Source organism: Strongylocentrotus purpuratus, unplaced genomic scaffold (assembly GCF_000002235.5).
Source record: "Strongylocentrotus purpuratus isolate Spur 01 unplaced genomic scaffold, Spur_5.0 spur5_scaffold_20, whole genome shotgun sequence".
Classification (NCBI taxonomy): Eukaryota; Metazoa; Echinodermata; class Echinoidea; order Camarodonta; family Strongylocentrotidae; genus Strongylocentrotus; species Strongylocentrotus purpuratus.
Genome location: NW_022145606.1, coordinates 48,448,251 through 48,466,232, shown reverse-complemented (window position 1 = coordinate 48,466,232; position 17,982 = coordinate 48,448,251). Strand labels below are relative to the sequence as shown.

The 17,982-nt window shown below is 36.7% G+C and overlaps 1 protein-coding gene across 1 annotated transcript; it reads right to left on the bottom strand.

Moving 5' to 3' along the window:
- Window positions 1-3,703: 3,703 nt before the first annotated feature.
- On the bottom strand, window positions 3,704-14,809 carry LOC584387 (transmembrane emp24 domain-containing protein 1). The gene is made up of 5 exons (XM_030993540.1): window positions 14,579-14,809; window positions 13,608-13,705; window positions 11,515-11,584; window positions 9,394-9,513; window positions 3,704-7,154 (listed from the first exon to the last, which is right to left on the bottom strand). The coding sequence occupies exons 1-5, from the start codon at window positions 14,783-14,785 to the stop codon at window positions 6,936-6,938; spliced, it is 714 nt and encodes a 237-aa protein (XP_030849400.1). The 5' UTR covers window positions 14,786-14,809; the 3' UTR covers window positions 3,704-6,935.
- Window positions 14,810-17,982: the final 3,173 nt, after the last annotated feature.

The window sequence follows — 17,982 nt, the reverse complement described above, 5'->3', positions numbered from 1 at the left end:
AGACGGACGCTTTACAGACTGAGCCAACTCGCCTCCTTCATACAACTAGTTATACCATTAAATAATATCTTCACCCAAGAACAAAACGAATCACCCAAACCGAACAATTTTAACACTTTCAATAAATATTGAAGGGATACACAATCAAAAGCTTTTTCAAAATCTACCAGAATAAAAACAAACCTGTCCTTGCTCCAAGGAATGGCTAGAATAAAATAACATATCCTCTTTCAATCGAACCGCTTCCCCAATATTCTTGTCTTTTATATATCCCACCTGATCATAATGAATTATTTCATTTAAAACCTTCATAATCCTAGTTGCTAAAACCAAGAATCTACATTTAACAGCGTAATGGGTCTATAACTTTTTTTTATGTAACGCATCATTCCCTCTTTCTCTATTAATGCAATAGTCCCTTGTTTTTGAGATACCGTTCATTCCCCCTTACATAATGTTTCATTCAGTACTTCTACAACAAATCCCCTAATATTGACCAAAATGTATAATACAATTCCAATGTAAAGCCATCATTTCTAGGGGATTTATTCAATTTCATTTCTTTAAAATCCCTAAAACATTCATCTTTTGTTATTTTACCTTCACATAATTATATATTCTGTTCATAAACTATTATGTTGACCTCTATAATTCCTCAAAGCAGGCGCGGGTCCAGGGGGGGGGAGCGGCCCTTGCCCCCCCCCCCCCCCCCCCCCCACCGCTAAAAAAGAGAGAGAGAGAGAGAGAGAGAGAGAGAGAAGGAAAAGAAGGGAAAGAGGAGAGAAAGGGAAAAAAAGAAGAGGAAGAAGAAAAGGAAAAAAGGGGAAAAAGGAGATCGGGGGGGGGGCGAAAGGGCATTGCCTCCCCCAACCCCATCAACAAATGAGAGAGAAGGAAGGAAAGGGAAAGAAAAAAGGAAAAGAGGAAATAAAGGGAAGGAAAAAAAGAGAAAGAAGAACAATAAAGAAGGGGGATATCAGTTGCAATTTTCCCGCCAACGAGTAGTGGATCGGGGAAGGGGGGGGGCAATTTTTAAATTATGAAAGCCAAATATTGGTACGTTATGGTGACCAGCAGTAGCGTAAAGAGGAAAAATGTATGGGGGGGCAGAAAAAAAATCCGCATCACGCCACTCTCACATGCAGGCTCCGCTTAACTTTTTTCTAAAGTATTTACGATCAGGTAGAGCGTAGCATAAATTGGCGTGGGGTCTAGGGGAAAAGCCCCGGCGGGGGTCAAGGGGTATGGGCATTTAATTACGGTCATATGAGCAAATTTTAATGCGTTATTCATGACACTGACAGGTCACTAATTGGCGTGGGGTCCAAAGGACGGGCATGTAGCCAGAGTTTGATGTTTAGTCGAGGTAAAAAAAGGGGTCTAAAAAAGTTCAGCCGATCTTGGATTTTTTTATTTATTTATTTATTTTTTTTTTTTTGGGGGGGGGACACGTGATGTTCATTTGACCGTAATTAAACGCCTAAAACTCCTGGGCTTCTGGGGTTACTGCCCCGTGGACCCCGCGCAATATAGTGTCCTCCCAGTGTCACAAATTAAGTTATGAAGAAATGCTCATCTGACCGTAATTAATTAACGCCTGAAACCACTGAGCTTGCGGGGTTTCTGCCCCCTGGACCCAACGCCAATTAGTGACAGACCACTGTCACAAATAAGGTATCAAAATATGCCTATTTGACCGTAATTAAATGCCTAAAACCCCTGAGCTTCCGGGGGTTCTGCCCCCTGGACCCCGCGCAAAATAGTGTCCTGCCAGTGTCACAAATTAAGGTATAAAACAATGCTCATCTGACCGTAATTAAACATCTAAAACCCCTGGGCTTCTGGGGGCTCTGCCCCCTGGACCCTAACAAGGAAGACGGGCCCCTGGATACTAATCTGACCGAAATGTAATGCCTCAAACCAATGGGCTTCCGGGGATTCCGCCCCCTGGACCCAAAGCCAATTAGTGACCTGCCACTGTCACTTATAAGGTATCAGAATATGCCTATTTGACCGTAATTAAATGCCTAAAACCCCTGAGCTTTCGGGGGCTCCGCTCCATGGACCCCACGCCAAATTAGTGTCCTGCCAGTGTCACAATAAGGTATCAAAAAAATGTTCATCTGACCGTAATTAAACGCCTAAAACCCCTGGGCTTCCGGGGTTTCTGCCTACTGGACCCAACCAAGGGCCCTAAGATGGGCCCTTAGATACTATTTTGACCGTTATTTAATGCCTAAAACCCTTGAGCTTCCGGGGGCTCTGCCCTCTTGACCTCACGCCAATTAGTGTCCCTCCAGTGTCACAAATATGGTATCAAAATATATTCATCTGTTCGAAATTTTACGCCTAAAATCCCTGAGCTTCCGGGGGCTCTGCCCCCTGGAGCCAACAAGGGCACTAAGGCGGAACCCTGGATACTCATTTGACCGTAATTAAATGCCTTAAACCCGTGAACCTCCGGTGGCTCTGCCCCGTGGACCCCACCTAAGGCCTTAAGGCGGACCCCTGAATGCTAATCTGCCTAAGTGTCCCTCCAGTGTCACAATTAAGGTATCAAAATATGTTCATCTGACCGTAATTAAATGCCTAAAACCCCTGAGTTTTCAGAGGCTCCGCCCCCTGAACCCCCCAGGGAACCTAAGACGGGCCCCTGAATGCTTATCTGACGGTTATAAAATGGCTCAAATATCTGAGTTTGAGGGGGCTCAACCCCCTGGACCCCACGCCAATTAATGACCTGTCAGTGTCATAAATAAGGTATGATAATGTTCATCTGACCGTAATTAAATAGCCTAAATCCCCTGAGCTATGCCCCCTGGACCCCACCTAGGGCCCTAAGATGGGGTTCCTAAACGCGCATTTGACGGTAATTTAATGCCTAAAACCCCTAAGCTGCCAGTGTCACAATAAGGTATCAAAATATGCTTTATTGACCGTAATTAAATGCCTAAAACCCCTGACCATTATAAAATGCCTCAATTCAATCCCTGAGTTTGAGGGGGCTCAACCCTTTGACAGGCACGTAGCCATGGGGGGGGGGGGGGTCACGTGCCCCCCCCCCTACAAAAAAAACAATCCAAGATCGGCTGAACTTTTTTTGACCCCTTTTTTTGACCTCGACCAAACATCAAACTCTGGATACGTGCCCGCCCTTTGGACCCCACGCCAATGAGTGACCTGTCAGTGTCATGAATAACGTATTAAAATTTGCTCATATGACCGTAATTAAATGCCCATACCCCTTGACCCCCGTCGGGGCTTTTCCCCTAGACCCCACGCCAATTTATGCTACGCTCTACTTGATCGTAAATACTTTAGAAAAAGTTCTGCGGGGCCTGCATGTGAGAGTGGCGTGATGCGGATTTTTTTTCTGCCCCCCCCCATACATTTCTCCTCATTACGCTACTGCTGGTTACCATTACGTACCAATATTTGGCTTTCATAATTTCAAATTTCCCCCCCCCCCCCTCCCCCCCCCCCTCCCCCCCCCCCCCAATTCGTTAAGAAAACGATGAATGTCCACCCGTAATAGGTCCATGTTCAAACCAAGCTGCTCTAAAATGGACTAATGCATTACACACACACACACACACCCACACACGCATATCGTCTGGTTTAATTTTCCAAGTTCTTAGTGGTTTTTGGCTATCCATGAAATAACAAATTACTCAACACTAATTACACAAAGAAGATATCAAACTATTATAGCTTAAGATATATTTAATCTTAGGAAAAGCAAAGTACATATGAATATCAACACTTTGTGCAGATATTCTCTTCTTTTGTTGCTACAAATACATAAATCCAAAGCTGAAATTCCCGTACTCATACACTATCTATGGGCAATTCCACATAGGCTATTCCACATAGGCAATTCCACATAGGCAAAAGGGACGTTTTAAAAACGTGTTCTAGGCGATCAACTATACAAAATAATTGATGAGAATTGTTTTGAGGAAAATACGAAGTACAATGAAACCTGCTTCATAAGCTTTTATTTTCTTCATTTTTGATGACAGAATTTTTGTTTTCCATACAGGGTTGTACAGTAAAAAAACTGTGTTATAATTAAATTTTAGGGCGCATATATGACCAACAAAATTCTTGAAGGGAAATTCGAATTTCTTTTCAACTATGTGAATAAAACCTTGTTCTGCAATTATGATTTCATAAGTAAGATACACAATTCATTAAATTACTGTAACGATCGACAAACGATGTTCTTATTCAGTAATAAATACACACAAACTCACTTTTCCCTGACCGCTGTATCAAAATGGAATAGAAAAATAACCAACAGAGTAAGAAAAGTGAAATAAATTAGCCAAACCACCATCTACATGTATATAAGCTGAAAAAATCATAGCCCAAACAATTTTTAAGAAAAATAAAAACAACTCCCACTACCCCCTGAGTACTCAGCTAATTGTCAATTAACAATTTACACCACATCATTTACGGATATGCTATTATTTGGCTTCTATGCCTACTACAATTTTATGAGTGAACAGAGGCCCCCAAAACTAACAAATTATAATTAAAAATTATTTGGCAACCGGTAAAAGGAAGCACTAAATTAAAAAGAAAAAACAATGTCTAATCAGATGCATTCATCCACATTATTACAGTTAACAGTAGGTAAGCTGGAAGCTTGAGTTATTGTAAATTTGACAACATTTTGACAAAATTGAACAAAATTTGACAAATTATTGTATATTTGACAACAATTTGACAAAAGTGAACAAATTATTGTAAATTTGACAAAATAGTTGTGCCATAAGTCATCATCTTTGAAAAAAGGAAACTGATACAATGTATCTGCACATAACATTCTGATAGTATAACAACAAAGAGTACATTAATTTATATATATATTTAAGGTTCGTTCAAATATGATGCAGGTATTAACCATCAATTTGTTTCTTCTCGTAATGATGTTTAGAGTTAAGCATTCCAGTTTAACAATCCTGTATCTTTTAACACAAAGATAGTGTATATACAGTGGAACCTCATTATAAAGAGCTCTGTTATAACAAGGTGATTTTGCTGGTCCCAGCTCTTTATATTCTGTTTTTTAACCCTGATATAACAAATTAATTTCCTCGGTCCCAAGAACCATGTTATAATCAAATCAATTTTTACTATATACGCTTAAGACCTTAGTTGCATGAAGAGAATTGTTTCATTCCTACTTGCCGTTCACCTATGCGTAATAGAAAATACCCCAAAACATTTTTTGTTTAATTATTTGCAGTTACCTGCATCAAGTGTAAAGTAAACAAACCTTTCCAAGGCACTGATTGGTTTTACATGTATAACAAAGAATTTACATAAATCTCTTAAAGCAGTACAATCCATAGAAATAATCAAAACGTTATTCAAAACGTCACAACGATATACAGACATACATGGGACTGACTATTTTGTTTGGTCTTCAGCGTCATGTTGAGGTTCCTTTCATAAACTATTTCAAATAGTAGTATATCAAATTATATTTGAAAATTCATATTTGGTATACATTCCGTAAGAAGATACTGTATATATACAAATTATATATGTACTAAATTATTCTCACTCTAAGAGTTCATGGTGAGTAAACCAGTCAATAAAATTTGGTATATTTTAATAAAATAATGTAGTATTAGTAGTGGTGGTTATTTTACCTGACTGCTAAGAAAGCATAAATGCTTGTTAGAAAGCAACCAGAGGACAGACGGCTTTAGGTCCTCTCTGAGGGACCTGGTAATGAGGATTAATGCCTTACCAAAGGGCACTAGTGAGACCATTGCTCTACAAACTGAGCCATCACGCCCCCTCAAATGTTGAATAAGTTCTGGGGTAATAATTTTTTCTTCCAAGGAAAAAACTGCAAGAATCAAATTAAGTATTTACCAATATTAAGTACTCATTAAGTGTCATTATCGTATAACATTGTTTCTTGCTACCAGAGCCCTGTTTCATAAAACTTGTGATCAATAACAAGTTACAGGCTACTGTTATAAGCTACTAAAATCAAGGCATCTGATTGGCTGAGAGTAAATTTATCATAGAAATTTAGCATTTGTTATAGATAAAAGGTTTTGTGAAACAGGGCCTAGGTGGATGCTAAGGAAATTCATTTTGGAACATTTTAAATCGTCTACTGAGAGCCAGAGAGGCGTTAACTCCAGAGACCCGTTTCACAAAGCCTTTATCCAATGAAACAAATCAGTGAAAAACTTGCCGATAACCGATCAGAAGCAAGGATTTCATTAGCTTTCAACAAAAGCTGTCACTGATGCAAGTTTAGTGAAACAGGGTCCTGTCCTTATAAATACAGTTACTGCCCTTCTGGCTCTGACGAAACAAGTCTCCAGTAATTTATATCATGGGCAAGGAAACGCTCAAATAATTGAAAGTAAACATTACTGGTAACCAATTGCTTATTGCTCAGGAGTCACCATGTATGAACATGACCTATACTGTACATATGATTTAACCCATTGTCATCCCATCATGTTCACACATGCATTAGTCATCAAGACGAACCTGGGGGCAGCATGGGCGTGGAAATACATCCCATGTAAATAAAAATCTGCTCATAAGGCCTAAAAAAAAGAGAGATGTTGTATTGCCCTTCAGGTGCCTAAACATGGGTTGGTCGATTGAAAATCTTTTTCTTTTTTTGTCCCTCTTTTGGCTGATATTTCTCAGTTTTGAATGCTTAAAATTTTCATTTTCTCTAAAAAGCGGTAATTTGTTTCTGTTTGTAAAAAGCCGACCATAGATTTCAATATTTTGGGGTTGGTCGCAAAGGGCAATACAACATCTTTTTTTTGTAGGCCTAATCTCCCATGTAAATAAAAATCTGCTCTTAATCCTAACTAATCGCTAAATAAACCAAGTATGAACAAGGCTTATATTATCAACTCATTTTGAATGTAAGACGGTGATCACGTTCTCACTTTGGTTGTATTACCAAACAGGCTCCGGATCATGATGACCTGTATGAGTAGGGTGACCAGCATGACGATGGTGTTGACGAGGGACCAGAAGTTAACGCGCTCAAAGTTGCGCTCGGAGAGATAGCGGTCGCGGAACTCAATGTTGCGCCACTGTCGCTGGTGGGTCTGGGACTTGCGCATGTTGTCACTGACGATGTCCAGCGAGGTCTGTGCAGAGGGAGGGAAAGAAGTATTGGAATATGATGTCATATTCTCAATAAAATAGTTCTTATTATAATAATAATATTAATAAGAAAATTTATATAGCGCTTATGACATACAAGTTTCAAAGCGCTGTACACAAATCAAGATTACTTCAAGAAAAATCAATATAACTAATGAAATTAACATTACTTAAATTACCAAGAAATAAAATATTACTAACATAACTGAACAAATTAACATTACTTGAATTACCAAGAAGGTTATTAAAGAGAAGGTTGAGTTCTGGGAAGAGGTGAAAAATAGTTTGTGAGCATTATCGTTGTATTAAGTGTGGAAGAACATCAGATAACAAATGTTCCCTGAAAAGCATGGCTCTTCAAATGCCTTAATGTTCTAAATATGGCATGTAACATCACAAAAATCGGGAGGGATTTTTATGCCATATGTTCGTGTAGTCCCATATACATCTTTCTGTGTACAGTGCTTGTACGTTTACCAAGACTGGGCCAAATTTCATGGAAACATGTGGTGAAGAAAGAAATCAGTATGGTTGGTCTAAATGAAGAGGATGCTTGAGACACAAAGGAGTGGATGGAGGGAGTGTCATCGTGGCGCGAAAGTCAGTAACCTCTTATACGAGGGTAAGTGCTGACTTTACTAAATGATTATGATGGTGGTCATACTTGAAACAAGGGTTCTTGCTAGTATAAAGCATGCTGGGTGTTCAAACAAAAATGTGGGCCAAATTCACAGAGAGATAAGCACTATGAACATGACTGACAAAGAAAGCGGACAAAATATACAGTTCCTCAGGTAGACAAAGGAACATCCCTTCACTGCTATTATGTAAAGATGTGTAGAACAGGTGTCACATGCATATTCACCTTTTTACATAATAGCAGTGAAGGGATGTTCCTTTGTCTACATGAGGAACTGTATATTTTGTCCGCTTTCTTTGTCTGTCATGTTCATAGTGAAGGATAGAGACAGAAAGAAAGAGAGTAAGAGGCATACATGTACTGTACATGTATAGAGACAGACAGACACATACAGAGAGAAACAGAGAGAAAGAGAGAGAGAGAAAGAAACAGAGAGAAAGAGAGAGAAAGAAACAGAAAGAAAGAGAGAGAAAGAAACAGAGAGAAAGAGAGAGAAAGAAACAGAGAGAAAGGGAGAGAAAGAAACTTTAACAGAGAAAAGGAAAGATAACGAGGGAGGGGACATCGGGAGGGAGGGGACATCGGGAGGGAGGGGACATCGGGAGAGAGAAGGGATCATTTTGAATAAATGTGTAAACTGTACAAAACACAAAGGCATATACATGTACAGGTGTAAGATCAGTAGAATCAGGAGGCTACTTGACCGACCCACAACTTCAAAATTAGTCCATGCTTTTGTCTCGACCCATATCGATTACTGTAATTCTTCTCTTTCTGGCCTCCCTCAGTCACATCTAGTCCCACTTCAAAGGGTACAGAATAGCGCTGCTCGGCTTGTGACTCTCTCGCGTAAATCAGAGCACATAACTCCAATATTGAACTCACTACATTGGCTTAAAATTCACCACCGCATATCCTTCAAAATTCTTCTCCTGTGCTACAAAGCTATCAATGGCTTAGCCCCCTCTTACCTTTCCGATCTCATATCCTTACGTTCCCGTACGTCGTCACGAACACTTCGTTCATCTTCCACATTACTGTTAACACCTGGACCCCGCACTAACACCCGGTATGGTGACCGCGCCTTTTCAGTTATTGCCCCCGCTCTCTGGAACAAACTGCCCGCCTTTATTCACTGCGCCCCCTCTGTATCTCAATTCAAATCTCTACTCAAAACCTATCTTTTCAAATTGTAAATTGCAGTTGTGCGTCGGTCAATGGAGGTGCGCACCATATTTGTCTTTATTTAGTTGATTGCCACTGTTTTTCTTACCTTATCTATGTTACTTTTGTATTTTTGCTTTTTCTTCTAATTTAATTCTACGGGTTATAGTCTTCTCTTAATCAGAACACTGTGCGCTTAGAAACATCAGTATTAAGCGCCTAATAAATGTTATGTATTATTATTATTATTATTATTATTATATGCATAAATTTGGTTGCATTACGAAAATGGCCTATTGGAATTTAACCCGTTGACTACTGAATTGTATAGATCCTATATGCTTAACACAGGGACCACCAGGTTCCCGTAAGCAAAGGGTTAAATGAAGACATCACTGAAATCCTGCATGAAAGCTTACTTGTATTTCCTCCATGGTTATTTCCACCTCTTCGTTTCTATTGGCGACCGCATCCATCCATTTTGGAACGTCCGACTCTCCATCGTCTTCGTAGTCTAAGGCCAAGTCAAAATATACAATCTGAAATGAAGAAGAAGAAGAAAACAAAATCAAGGACAACAATGATAAAATTTGAAATAATGATAGTGATAATATCAGGGTACTGTAGCTCGGCTAATCAAGACGGGGTAATAATACTACAAGGCATAAATGTATTAGCAATAAGCAGTAATAAAATCTCTTACTATCATCATTTTCATCACCATCATCATTTTGTTATAGTTAATAATAATATACAAATATAATAGCCACATTTGTACATTTTTGTAGCGTACAATGTGTCTACAAATGTGACTGAAGCAGGACTAATAACGAAGTCTGGTATGGGAGGGGGTCACATTCCATCCTGTTCATGCTCCTATCTCCCTCTCCCTTCTTCGTCTCTTTCTTTTCTTTATGTTCTCTCTTAGTTCTTTTTCTTTTTAGGTTCATTGGAGGGGGAGGCACGCACCTCTTGTATCTATGCTACTATGTAATACCATGAGTTGCACACCATCTTATTCCTTGTATGTTTGATTTTGTTTTTATTGTTATTATTATATATGCCCGATTTATTTAATAAAGAACAGATTTATATTTTGTATGTTTATTATAGTTTTTGGTTGGTAATTTTAAGTCAGACAATGGTGCGCTTAGAAACACCCGTATTAAGCGCCTAATAAATGTTGGGTATTATTATTATTATGAGTTATTGAAATGTCCTAGAATGATCACAGTATGTAAATCGTACACACACTGTATTGTTCACAGCTCATTTACTTGACTTTTTTTTTCTTACAGTGTACATCATTTGGAAAAATTTCTTTTATATTGAATGTTACATTGAATACAGTTTGACTTCATTATAAAATAATGACAATAGCTAAATTTATATTGCACCTGTATCCATCCCAGCAGGCGCTCAAGACGCCTACAAAAAAAATATTATTACCCCGGCTTTAGCCCAGTTGCCCTAATTCATTTTAAAGCATTCAAGGAAACCCTACCAGGTACCCATTTACTACACCTGGGTCGAGAGTGGCAAATGGAGATCAATGTAAGGCCAATGGACATGACATGAGTGCCGCGGCGGGACCAGAACCATGAAGAACCATGTGATCCTTGTCAGAATTAATTTCCCAGCTTCACCAGAACTCAAGTAGCTTTAACTAGATGCCACGTGTGAAGTGAACAGCTGATGGCTCTCTATCAACACGCTGTTTGTTATCAATCCATAAGGCATACATGACATGCACAGATTTGTCAATATTTACACTGCACAGCAGCCAATCATGCAGTACATGCATACAGATGAATTGGTTTCCAGCCCATTCATCTATTATCCAATTAGTCAATTGCCATTATGGTCTACACCCAGCCTGTTAACTATCCACATTGTCTAATGATCAGTTTGTATGATAATACTTTATTTAATAGAGATTTGAATTATTCATTAAAGAGAGAAATGACTCACAGACTAAAAATAAATGAACATTTGAAAGTACAAAATAGGAAATGTCCTGCAAATTTGCTTAGTTATATATCTTGAAAAATGTTACTGTATGTGTATTATTGTTGATGTTCCATTGTTTTGCTAAATTGTCTGCGGAATTATGTTACTTATGAATATTGAAAAAACACCTCATTAGAGGCACAGAGAGAAAAAAAAGATGTAAAATCTTCCTCATTGAAAATTCTGTTAATGATTCTTTCTATTCCATTTCAATTATCATGAATATTATTGTTTCTTGTATTGTATAGTTATCTACTTTTGTATTTCATTGTTTTATGAATTCTGCAATTTAAGGCTTCATCTAACATATAAAATATGCACAAATGTGAAATCATGCATCCATGACCTCCAATGACCTCAAGTTTACTACCACTTGAAGGAAACAGCCAACGACATCTGAAACAATAAACAAAATAAGATACATAATAACATGTGATTTTCTGAATGAAATGGTTATCATAACACAAGCACATGAAACTAGAAATTAATTGAACAACCTTGGATTTTGAATGAAATCTGATAAAACAAACCTTTTCTGAGATTCTGCTGAAGGAGTTATCAAAACACATGAGGTAGTCCCCTGTTTCTTGTAAATTGAAACTGGAAGGAAAAAAAATAGAAGGGGGAAAAACAATGATAAAAAATTGTGGTACTAATTAACTGAAAGAGGAACGATTATAATTGTTCATAAAATAATAAATGAATAAATACCATTACTAGCTTCTTACATAGTTCTCAATCACATCAACTCTTTCCTTACAACAGGACCGTCATGGGAGGGGGTAAAAAGTACCAGATACAAATTACACATTTCTTGTTTATCATTTTTTTTGTTCGGGGGGGGGGGGGGGGGGGGGGGGGGGGGGGGGGTGAAGAGGTAGGCTAAGATGTTTGTTTGAATGCTGAGGGTTTTTTTTTTTTTTTTATTCTTTTTCTTTTCTTCACTTTTTTCCCCCACTTTTTTAAAGAACATATCGTTGACCGGCTGGCAAAAGGGCATTAGCGCGCAGCGCGCGAGCGACTCATTAGTTGCATTTAAAGATTTGTTTTATATTTAAACTGCTTTCCCTCCCGAAAATTGGTTTAAAACTTAAAAGACTAATTTGAAATGTAATAGTACAACTCAGCCACAATTTTTTTCTCGGAAATAAGTCTGTTACAAGTTTGAGGCGATTTAGTACTAACGTCCTTATGCTTAGCGCTTCATTTTTTTTACCTGAAATTCGAGCTAACGCCCTTCTGCCATCCCGGCGAGGATATATTCAGAGACAGCAAAAAAAATCAACGGGAGTGATGAGCGATTTAGCTACACTAAAAGGAGTTATATACCTCACTTAAGAAATCCAGCCATCTGATTGGTTGAAATTGCATTCATAAACTTTAACTATTTCTGTAAAATTCCCAGTAACCATGGTTAAGACAGTTCTAAAATCCCAGTAACCACGGTTAGCGGGAAAATAGTTCAGTCTCCATGGTTACCCCATAGGTTTACATGTTAAAAAATGGTTTGAGCGATCGAGGATACCGTACGTGTGCGAAGAATTGGTCGGTATTTTCATACAAGACAAGACGATTCCAAACAAGACAAAAATGGCTAAGAAACTGTCCCAAGATTTCAACTTATCAAATGCAAGACTCACTGATAGCAAGAACAACAAAAAGGGTACGTGAAATTATCCATAAACATGTTCGTTTGAAAATGGAGTACCAGCATAGACGTAGGCCTAGACAAAAATAGATCTAGTTGTCAGGGTGTCTGATCGCGCATCCGATGTTGTGTGCTACATTCTTCCCATAGAGATTACACGCAATGCAGTCTCTATGCAGTCTATGTGCATTGTGCGACCATGCAAAAAAAGTCAAGTTTTTTTTTTCAATTCGAGATTCAAACCTTTATCTGTTGTGATCCTGAAGGTGGTACTCAAAAAGTGAGGTGTCATATGAAAGCGCAGGTTCTTCTCTCTATTCCCCACAGGGCCGGCCCACCCCCAAAATTGTAAAAATATCTTGCTTAGACTAGAATCTAGATCTAGTCTACTCTCAAAGATACACTCATAAAAAACAACTGTGCAGATAAACTAGAGAAAGGCCAAGGTGGTGTCATTAGTTGACTCTTTTGTTTTCGGCATATAAAAGTAAAAATGACTGCTTTAATATTTGAGAAATAGTTGTTTTTATACGCTCTCGGGAAGGTTACAATTGGGCTATTGCCCTCGGCACGCCTCGGGGCAATAGCACAATTCTAACCTTCCCTTGAGCGTATAAAAACAACTATTTCTCTCAAAGCAGTCATTAATACTATATTATCGCACTTGAAATTCCCGCAAACAGAAAAGTATTTTTACACTGTTTGAAGATGAAGAAGGAGAAAAGAAGAAGAGAAAAAGAAGAAGAAAAGAGAAAAAGAAGAAGAAGGAGAAGAAGTTTATGATGATAATGATGATAATGGTGATGATAATGATGATGGTAATGATAATGATGATGGTAATGATAATGATGATGCTGATTATGAATAACGACAACAACAAACATTGGACTATTAAATATTATATCACAATTCCATCGATCTAAAAGTTTTTTTTCTTTTCTTTTCATCTCTAAACATTATATAAGGAACACTTACGAATAGATGCCATCTTGTTTTCTTGCCTCCGTTGCCAGGGCTTTATTGGTTGGTGAGCGTAAAATAAAGTTGATATCTAAATCTCCTCCTTCCAATACCTGAATAAGGAACCACAAATTGGGTCATAAGTGTCAACTCTTTACTTGAAGTGAGACATAAGGAGAGTGTACTACAGAAGTACAGTAGTACTAGTAGGCTACAGACTACACCCAAAATTCATCCTAGTCTATTCCAACAGTTAAATGAGAGAGAATGACATCAATTTAAATTATTTGATGAAAATTGCATGAAGATGAGTGAAAGATTTCTTATTGCGACAGCCACCTAAAATTTACAGCTTCCCTGTTAGGGTTAGTGATACTGATAGTGATAGGGTTATAATAAATAATAATGAACAAATCTACAGTATTATTCATTATAACCCTATCACTAACCCTAACGCTTAGCATGTGAGCGCAGGTACAGCTAGGTTAAGCGCTCACATGCTGGAAATTTTAGGTGGCTGTCGCAAAAGGAAATCTTTCCAAGATGAGATCTAGAATTAGAAAAACAAAATTGTATTTTCAATTTCAAGGAGACAGGAGATAAAGCTCAGCCTCAGCCTCAAGCTCTCAGTGTATTATGTAAAAAAAAAGACTAATAAGTATTTCAAATTCTGTTTTTTCATTTGATATTTTTTCTTTTTTTTTCTTTTCTTTTTTTACGATGAAAAATTCAAATCAAATGTCTCACTCTCAAATAAAATTACGTTATTAAACTTAAGTTTTACTTTTAGCAATTTCTTTTAACAATTCAAAACATTACGTTAAAATCTGACAAAAGTAACATTTAATTATTTTTTGTTCCATAAAGTCGGACAAAACTAGGTTGGAGGAGAAAACACTTAGCCTACTGACATGCACCGTGTTGTAAAGTCCAACAATTAAACAAGCAACATATGCAGTACATGGGACTGTAGATGAGGAACTTGCCTGAAATTCGAATTCCAAGTTAAAACCGGTCTTCATTGTTTGATGGAAACACTCTCTTCTTCCAGGAGGAACTATGACAGTTAGATCATGCATGATGCCTGAGGAAAGTTCCGCCACGATCAAAAATATGAAATATCCCAGAATTAATCGTAAATTCTCCATTTTGAGTAAGATTTTAGGCAGGAAACTGTCGGCCAATGGTCGCATTACACGATTTGTTTTTTAGTCTTGAATTCAGCCGTCCGGCAGTACATAAATAGATCGCCCTCGGTATCCTTACGTTTGTTATCACATTACATCTGGGTGAAATTGATAGCAATTCAAAAAACTGAACTTCATTGAATTTGAACTCATTGGTATGGTATCCTATACATTTCATTTGATTTCCTGCAAGACCGCTAGCCGAAATTCAAAAAAATATACAAATGAGCCTTGAGTATGTTTTAGCCTTTTTATTTTGTTTGAAAAATAAAATATGACAAAATGGGGGGGGGGGGGGGTGGTAGCTTATTGGTAATTTTGCCTCAATACCCTTTTTAGTAGTTCTTGGACAGTGGTAATTACAACAATTATATTCCGTATTCGTGAATAGGCCTAAATAGATATGAAATAAGAAATTAATTCATAAATGAATAATAATTATAGTATTATACAATTAATAATAATAGGCTAATATTAATAGTAATAATAATGATAACAATAATAATACATGTATGCCTATAGTAATAATAACACTAATAATAATCGTGAAAATAATTATAATGAAAAATAACAATTAGGAGATGAAGAAGAAACATCTGAGGAAGAGGTAGAAGAACACAACGAAGAAGAAGAACACAACGAAGAAGAAGAAGAAGAAGAAGAAGAAGAAGAAGAAGAAGAAGAAGAAGAAGAGGAAGAAGAAGAAGATAAAGATGAAAGAAGAAGAAGAAGAAGAAGAAAGAAGAAGAAGAAGAAGAAGAAGAAGATAAAGATGAAAGAAGAAGAAGAAGAAGAAGAAGAAAGAAGAAGAAGGAAAAAAAGATGAAGAAGATAAAGATGAAGAAGAAGATGAAGAAGATAAAGATGAAAGAAGAAGAAGAAGAAGAAGGAAAAAAAGAAGAAGAAGGAGAAGATGATGAAGTAGAAAAAAAAGCAGAAGAAGAAGAAGAAGAAGAAGGAGAAGAAGGGAAAAAAAGGAAGAAAGAAGAAGAAGAAAGAAGAAGAAGAAGAAGATAAAGAAGAGGAGGACGATGAAGAAGAAGATAAAGATGAAAGAAGAAGATGAAGAAGAAGAAGATGAAGAAGATAAAGATGAAAGACGACGATGAAGAAGAAAGAAGAAGAAGGAAAAAAGAAGAAGAAGGAGAAGATGATGAAGGAGAAAAAAAAAAGAAGAAGAAGAAGAAGAAGAAGAAGAAGAAGAAGAAGAAGAAGAAGAAGATAAAGAAGAAAAAGATGAAGAAGTAGAAGAAGAAGAGGATCAAGGAGAAGCAAAAGGATCTTTTCCAAAAATACTCACGGAATTACATAGGCAGCATACAATATTGGTTAACCTTAATCACCCTCTGTCTGCGAGTTTCCAATAATAATTAGAGCGGGGGGCGTATACATTGTAGTATTTTGTTAATTGCTTATGGAATTTTAATTTTCCTTCCACTTTGTCGTTTAGTAAGGCCCCATAATTATATCGATCGGATGATTTATTAATATAGAAAATTACAAACCACAAAGGAATAAAATGCATCTCGAAATATGTCTCAACATCTGAAGACGGATTTCGTATATTATGTGTATTTACCAACAATCGGAATAATGGTAATAATAATATAAAACATACAACTAATGATAATAATAATATTAATAATAATAATAATAATAATAATAATAATAACAATAATTATAATAATAATGCTAACAATTCAATCATAATCATAATCATAATCATAATAATAATAATAATAATAATAACAATAATGAAAATAACAATAATAAGGAGATGTAGTAGAAAAATCTGAAGAAGTAGAAGAAGTATAGGCCCTTTAGATGAAGAATAAGAAGATGAGGAAGAAGAAGAAGAAGAAGAAGAAGAAGAAGAAGAAGAAGAAGAAGAAGAAGAAAGAAGAAGAAGAAGAAGAAGAAGAAGAAGAAGAAGAAAAGAAAAAGAAGATGAAGACGAAGACGAAGATGAAGAAGAAGAAAAAGAAGAAGAAAAAGAAAAAGAAAAAGAAGATGAAGATGAAAAAGAAGAAGAAGAAGAGGAAGATGAAGAAGAAGAAAAGAAAGAAGAAGACCAAAAGAAGAAGAAGAAAAAGAAGAAGAAGATGAAGTAGAAGATGAAGAAGTAGAAAAAGAAGAAGAAGAAGAAGAAGAAGAAGAAGAAGAAAAGAAGAAGAAGAAAAAAAAAGAAGAAGAAGGAGAACATGATGAAGAAGAAAAAAAGAAGAAGAAGAAGAAGAAGAAGAAGAAAGAAGAAGAAAAAAAGAAGAAGAAGAAGAAGAAGAAGAAGAAGAAAGAAGAAGAAGAAGAAGAAGAAGAAGAAGAGAGAAGAAGAAGAAAAAAAGAAGAAGAAGAAGGAGAACATGTTGAAGAAGGAGAAGATGATGAAGAAGAAAAAGAAGAAGAAGAAGAAGAAGAAATAGAAGAAATAGAAGAAGAGGAGGATCAAGGAGAAGCAAAAGGATCTTTTCCAAAAATACTCACGGAATTACAAAGGCAGCATACAATCATTGGTTAACCTTAATCATGATCACCCTCAGTCTGGCAAAGCGGCTTTACTGTATAAGCTGCTGAAAGTTTCCAATAATATCAAGAGTAGGGGACATACATGTACATTGTAGTTTTCTATTAATTGCTTTTTGAAAATCAATTTTCCTTCCACGTTACCAATCAATTAGGCCACATCATTTTTGTTTGTGTCGATCGGATAATTTATAAATATAGAAAATTACAAACCACAAACGCATTTCGAAAAGTGTCTCAACAATAATGAAGACGGATTTGTATGTATGTGTACCAACAATTATTGAATAATAGTAATAATAATATTAATAATTTAAATAATAATAATGATAAAAATAATAATAATGAAAACAACAAGGAGATGAAATAGAAAAAGAAGAAGAAGAAAACGAAGAAAGAAGAAGAAGAAGAAGAAGAAGAAAGAAGAAGAACGAAAAAAAGAAGAAGAAGGAGATGAAGAAGAAAAAGAAGAAGAAGATTAGAAGAAGAGGAAGAAGAAGAAGATTAGAAGAAGAGGACGAAGAAGAAGAAGCAAAAGGATCTTTTCCAAAAATACTCACGGAATTACAAAGGCAGCATACTGGTTAACCTTAATCACCCTCAGTCTGGCAATGCGGCTTTTCTGTATAAGTTGCTGAAAGTTTCAATAATATCAAGAGTAGGGGACGTGCATTGTAGCATTT

Excerpts from the sequence above, each read along its gene's own strand:
- LOC584387 (XM_030993540.1), bottom strand. The coding sequence starts at position 14,785 with ATGCGACCATTGGCCGACAGTTTCCTGCCTAAAATCTTACTCAAAATG. Across the intron at positions 13,706-14,578 it reads ACTTGGAATTCGAATTTCAG|GTATTGGAAGGAGGAGATTT; the intron begins GCAAGTTCCTCA and ends TTCCTTATTCAG. Across the intron at positions 11,585-13,607 it reads AAACAAGATGGCATCTATTC|TTTCAATTTACAAGAAACAG; the intron begins GTAAGTGTTCCT and ends TTTTCCTTCCAG.